This window comes from Cucumis melo, chromosome 5 (assembly GCF_025177605.1).
Source record: "Cucumis melo cultivar AY chromosome 5, USDA_Cmelo_AY_1.0, whole genome shotgun sequence".
Lineage (NCBI taxonomy): Eukaryota > Viridiplantae > Streptophyta > Magnoliopsida > Cucurbitales > Cucurbitaceae > Cucumis > Cucumis melo.
The window spans coordinates 9,978,063-9,984,654 of record NC_066861.1 but is presented as its reverse complement, the minus strand read 5'-3'; the positions used below and the strand labels follow the sequence as shown (position 1 = coordinate 9,984,654).

At 33.6% G+C, this 6,592-nt stretch overlaps 1 protein-coding gene across 1 annotated transcript; it reads left to right on the top strand.

Annotated features, from left to right (window-relative positions):
* The first annotated feature begins 2,259 nt into the window (after nt 1-2,259).
* On the top strand, nt 2,260-4,482 carry LOC127149534 (uncharacterized). The gene is made up of 5 exons (XM_051085312.1): nt 2,260-2,831; nt 3,105-3,172; nt 3,271-3,303; nt 3,390-4,051; nt 4,138-4,482. Exons 1-5 carry the CDS (start codon nt 2,260-2,262, stop codon nt 4,480-4,482), a joined length of 1,680 nt encoding a protein of 559 aa, XP_050941269.1.
* Nucleotides 4,483-6,592: the final 2,110 nt, after the last annotated feature.

Sequence of the window (6,592 nt, the reverse complement as noted above, 5' to 3'; positions counted from 1 at the left end):
CTGATAGTAACTATCTGTGGCTATCACTGGTAGCTACTATCTATGGCTATCATTAATTGATGCTATCAATAATAACTTTTGGTTTGAGAAATTTGAGAAAAGTGCATGAAATTGTGGATTGGGAGTGGACTATTTAGTATAAGGTTTGTTAATATTTCTTAAATCGAAAACTAAACCTTAGTAGCAAATATTAATGATAGTCACTAATAACATCTATTAGTGATAGCAATTGGCATTTGTGACTATGACTATACCTTATTTCATGTTACACACACTATTATTTTAGAGTTTTTCCATTCATGCGACTAGTCATTTATTAAACATAAACTAGTTGAATGGGCTTTTTGACTTACTAGGCCCAAATATCAGCACATGTTTTTATATGAAGATTTTAGTCCAACACTTCGGACGTGGGTTTTCTCCTCGGTTGTTGAAAGTTACGCCTGCTTTTGGTTGGAGTTTCTGTAGGAATGTTGAAAGTGCACATGTTTTTAACTGCTGTTATTGCTGTTGCTAAGGTGCAGCAAAGGATATAGAGTGAAATTTCTAGGTTTTTTAGTATAGCTTTTGCTCTTTGAAATATGGGTAATTTCTGAGTTTTGTGTGAGATTGGTGAAACGTTATTGGAAATTTTCTCTTCTTCTACCTTTTGGGTTGTTTTTTTGTTATTGAACATTAATTGAAGCAAATACAAGATCGTTCATATCATACACAGTAGATATAGACCACAATAGTTGAACCACTATAAATACTTGTATTGTTCTTCCTACTCTTTTCTATTTTGATTTAGTTTGTGGAATGGTTTAGATATGTATAGAAATTGATTTTGGTTTTCTACAGAAAACAATGGATTTTGTGAGTTTTTTTGCAATATATTTTATGTTAATTGTTTCATAATTAGGTGCTATCCTCCCCCTACTTTTGAACACATGGTTTATGAATGAAGAGTCAGACTAGGGTTGTTTAAAAAAGAAATAGAAAGAAGGTATATAATCATGTCTTGAAGTAAGAAAAAGATGATGAACATAAGCTTTGGTGGATATATAAAGGAAAACCCTGGTTTTGTTGATATTGTTATTTGTTACAATACCTGACAATATAAACAAAAGCGGGATGAAAAACCCTTATATCCTATGCTCACCCACACTGTATAAATTCTTGTCTAACAAACTAAGTCTAGGAGCATATGATGGGCCTTGCAATGATGGGCCACAAGTACTAGAGTAGCAAAACATATACAAAAGAAAATAGAAAGAGGAATCTTTGAAAATGGTAAATATAAGAATGGAATTTGTCAAGATAGGAAACAGTTATTTTATTTTTATTTATGGCAAAACCAACTGCCTGGATAAATTTTCCACTTTTTTTCGACCGAAAATGCCCCTTAACGTATCAAAACTGTCCTAAATCAAATACAGTATATTTAAGGAACCTGAAAAATCAAATAAAACATAACATAATCAATTACAGTGTATCTATAAACACACTTATGTTAATTATTAACCAAATCAAATAATTATTATATTATCACAAAGATCCCTAACCATGTTTAATTGATTTCAATATCCCCTAATTATTCCCATTTTTCCTTTCAATAATTATATATTCAAACTTTAGCTACCGATTTTTCCTTCAATAGCTATTAACGCAATGAATAGCTTATATAATTTTAATGCAATGAAGTATTCCTTCCTAAAACAATGATAAACATGACGGTATATTTAACCATTTACGAAAAAACATTAAAGAATGTAACCGAAAAGCATTTAAAACAATCGAAATTCAAATCTATAAAATTCAAATTTAAACTCCAACAATTCCCTAAAATTACGGCAAATATAATGGGAATACTTATCTTTAGATTCAAATCTCAACTATCCCTAAAATCATGCCAAATAAATTGTCATCTATATCTTTAATGTTACAAACAAACCACAGTTCGTTAATGGAAACCGAAACACAATCTCAAATCTGAATATGTTACGAAAATACAAATTTCACCAAAACGTTCATGGCCATTAAAACATAAATTTTAACGAAGAACGGAGCAAAACATATTCTTTTTGAAATTTCAAATCTTTATATTCTAAACTACTTTAGAAAAATAACTAACATTGCCTTCCCAACATTATATTCATAAGATTATGCTATATACATTATATTCATAAGATGAAACAATAATTTAATATTCATCCCTCCTATATACAATCTACCACTTAATACTTTTTTCGATAAACATGTTCTCTTTGAATTGTTTTGATGGCTTTGCAACGAGTGAAGACCGTATTCCATGGTAGATGGATCGAATCATGCCGATATATTGACTATCGCCTCCTTGATGTATATGTTTCAGTTTCATCCTCGTTTCAAGAATTTGTAAATTGTATCCAACATAGACTTTTTCCAAATTCAGAAGTTTCTATCTGTAGGTTGACCCTTTACTGGAAAGATGGCAACAATTCGAAACTCATTCGGATTGTGGATGATAAGGATGTGTCTTGGATTATGTTAGTTTTATCAAAATTGCCGGACAATGATCTACTCATTGTTGTCGACACCGCACCTACTACGGATATTGGAAATACCCCTTATATGAGCAGCGAAGTACCTAGAACCGAAGACTCACGTACTGAAAATGTAATTATTGATCTCAATGCATTTGAATCACCAAATACTGTTATACACATTAGAGTTGGATCCATGTTTAGACAAAAATCAGTTTTGAAAAAAGCTATTTATATGCTCGCTTTGAATAGTAGTTTTGAATTAGTTACTGTTAGGTCCAACCGTACATCATTCGACATCAGATGTAAGGATCCATCTTGCCCCTGGTATCTACGTGCTTCGGTATTAAAAAAAAGTGACATTTGGCTAGTTCGTAAATTCACAGATACACATCTGTGTTCTGTTGACGTCGTGAAGAATGACCACAAACAAGCAACATCCTGAATTGTATCTGAGTGTACGAAATTAATATTTAAAACGAATGACAAGGCTCCATGTCGTCCTTCGGATGTTATAAATTATATGAAGATTCACCACGGTGTGAACATAAGTTATGATAAAGCTTGGAGAAGACGTGAAATTGCTTTGAATTCCATTAGGGGTACTCCGGAGGACTCATATGCCATGTTGTCTGCCTTTTCGGATGCACTGATCCGAAACAACCCAGGTATCAAAAATTTCAACTACCCTGTATTTTAATAGATATCACAAGATCCATATAAAAATACAATGTAATTCTAAACTACTTTATCTGACTGTTTTTAGGTACATATACGGCTGAAGAAGCGGATGATGAAGGTCGGTTTAAATTCTATTTCATGGCACTAGCTGCTTCAATTGATGCATGGAACTACTTGTACCAGTTATTTCTGTTGATGGTGCAGCTATGAAGAACAAATATCTTGGTACCCTCATATCTGCTTGTACTATTGATGGAAACTCTCAAATTGTGCCACTAGCTTTTGCTGTCGTTGATTTAGAGAATGATTTGTCATGGTCATGGTTTTTTCGAAACCTTAAAGCCGTTTTTGGGGAACATAATGAGATGGTAATTGTTTCTGATGCTCACAAAAGTATAGAAAATGGGTTTAATGTCGTTTATGAAATAACTAAACATGGATTATGTGCATTCCATTTGTTGAAGAACTTGAAAAAGAACCATAAATCACTTCCCATGGAGGACTCATTCAATAAATGTGCCAGAGCGTATACACCACTGGAATTTGAGTACTACATGAGGCAACTCGAACAACTATCTCCATCAATGAGGCATGAGTTGGAAGCAGTGGGAAGACATAAGTGGGCCAAGGCATTTTTTAGGAGAAAAAGATATCAGGTTATTACAACCAACATCTCTGAAAGTATGAACTCTACCTTGAAAGAACAACGAGAATTGCCTGTAATTGGACTTCTAGAATCTATCCGTAGTTTGATTCAAAAATGGTTCTATGAACGTCGTACCAAATGGAGTTTCCAACGCACACAACTTTCAATATATGCAGAAGATATGATTCGAGAATCCTTGGTGCAGAGCCGCTCAATGAATGTAAGTTATTTAATATTCAATAAATGCAGTAAAAGTGTAGTGAATTACTTTTTTTGTACATGATATTTGTTGTATTGGTTTGACAGATATATCCTGTAGACCAACATGAATTTGAAGTCCACGATCGTAAGGAACAATTTGTCGTTAACATTTTAAATTGGACATGTTCATTTCGTCAATGGGACCTTGATTTGATCCCTTGTTCACTTACATGTATAGCATTGTCCACAAGGAATCTTAATCTCCATTTATACACCGATAAGTTCTACTATGTCTCAAATTTGATAAACCTGTACAAGAAGGGGACGCGTCCTATTGGTACTGTAAACCAAATTAGGAATACCCACCAAGGTGGCAATGATGGAATACTTCCACCGCAGGTTAAACGTCTAGCTGGAAGACCCGAAAAGAAGAGGTTACTTCATTCTTAGAGAAGAAAGCCTCTGTTCGTTGTAGCAGGTGTGGTAAAAAAGGTCACAATTGCAGGTCTTGTAAAGAACCCATTTAGTAATAGCGGTGTTTAAGAAGTAAAAGGGATAATTAGTTTATATTCATAGTTGTATTTTCTTATCAAGTTGGTTGAATGATTCGTTTAAATAAGATCGTTCTTTTGTTCACTTAAATACAAAGTATTCAACTACACTGTATTTGGCTGTTTTAAACTCAATCACAGTTATGTTCAAAATCCAATGTAATCCAGCTTACATAACAATTATCAAATATACATGAATTTATAAGTTTTGTAAAAACAAATACCTTAGTTCAACGAAAACATGTTAGTTCCAATATATTCTAGACCCCTAACAAAAAAGCATAAAATGAATATTTCAAGCTTGAATTAGATGCAGATCAAACGATGGCCATTCTGAGGATGAATTCTCTTTATCCTTCCTTAGTTCAACTACTTTTCCTCTTAAAGCATCTATCCATATTCCCGTTGAAACTGGTGTAACCTCTCTATACTCTTTAGCATTTGATCTTTTCATTCCTAACCCTTCCTTTGTAATGTTTAGCTAAAAAAAAAAAAATCCATGAATAAGATAACAAGTTATAAATTACATATAAACTAGATCGTATGCTTACATGTTTTAGAACAACCCTTGCTGCTGCTGTATTTTCCGCCATATTTGAAACCCTATCATTACTCGGCATTTTGCCTATAATCTACAAGTTATTGGCAAACAAGTCTCTATATTAAGTATGTTATTATCATTTTCGAAATGTTGAACCGTCATTTATACTAGATATGTTATCACCTTGGCCATATGTGGTCTATGTTTAATTTTGCTAAATGTTGGTTGCACGTTCGTCAACATTCTTGGGGTTGAATTCAATGAATACTGACCCTGTGCATTCTTTAATATTTCTCGGGTATTAGTTAAAGATACCATTCATATACAACAATTCACAACGTCTCGAAGGAATATGTAGTCACACCAAACATACAGCCATTCACATACTTATATGCCAGATTTCAAATACAGTTGAAATGTTATCCCAATTGCCTAGATAGAATAACTATATACTCATTCAACATTATACCTATCCATCCATTAACTGATCTTCATAATGTTAAATGTTTCACAGCAAGCCATTCAATCATATTCATAATGATAAATGATATTCAATGATATCCCTAATGATAATTACCCAGAAGGGGACCGTAACCAACACATACATAGTAATTTCCAGCACAAAAAACAGTGGCAACTTGTACATAACCCCAAAAAACATTCATGTCATCGATCCCCATACACTTAACTAACAGGTAGCCTACTACCACAGTTAAAGCTACAAATTCAATGTAGTTTATACCACAGTCATTAAACATACACAGTCATTAAGTATAATAAACATATAGAGATCCACAATTATACCGTTCTTCTTCTCTGTTCTTTTTTCTTGATCTCATCATATATAACACTCTCATCAATTGACCGTATCAGCCTGTTTATCTCCTCATCTGTTTCCTCCGGGGCCTATTACAAGTATGTACATATTAGTCTATAATATGTATTATACACATTCTCAATATTTTGATTTTTTTCTTTACCTTATACTGCGAAGACTCTTTATCTCCAGCTCTTGGTGGTGTCTCTGATTTTGCCACTTTAGATTGACCACCGTCGTGCCCTCTTGAACTCTCTCCTTGACTTTCATCCATAAGCCCTTTTCCATCCTTGTCTTCATCGTCATCCCTTTTTCCAAGCACGGTTCGATTGCTTGTATCCAAGTTCAAATCTTCAACATCATCTTCTTCTTGGTCCTCCTCCACCTTGTCAAGGTGCTCTTCAAACGCCCGTGCTCGCTGCGCAACAAATACAACCAAATACATTGTATTTGGTAAGACTATTTGCAACCAGATACACTGTACTTGTCAAGATTCTTTACAAATACAAACCAGATACACATATTATCAAAGTCTACACATCATGCTTACCATAAATTCATGCCTCTTTGTTGCCTCCATTATTCCATTCATCTTCTGCACTAGTTCTTCAAACCGATTATTCATTTTCAACTCCACAGATTTAAGAAACT

Coding starts and splice junctions, on each gene's coding strand:
- LOC127149534 (XM_051085312.1), top strand. CDS start 2,260: ATGGCTTTGCAACGAGTGAAGACCGTATTCCATGGTAGATGGATCGAA. Junction 3,173..3,270: donor ACTGATCCGAAACAACCCAG/GTATCAAAAATT, acceptor GACTGTTTTTAG/GTACATATACGGCTGAAGAA. Junction 3,304..3,389: donor TGAAGAAGCGGATGATGAAG/GTCGGTTTAAAT, acceptor TTGATGGTGCAG/CTATGAAGAACAAATATCTT.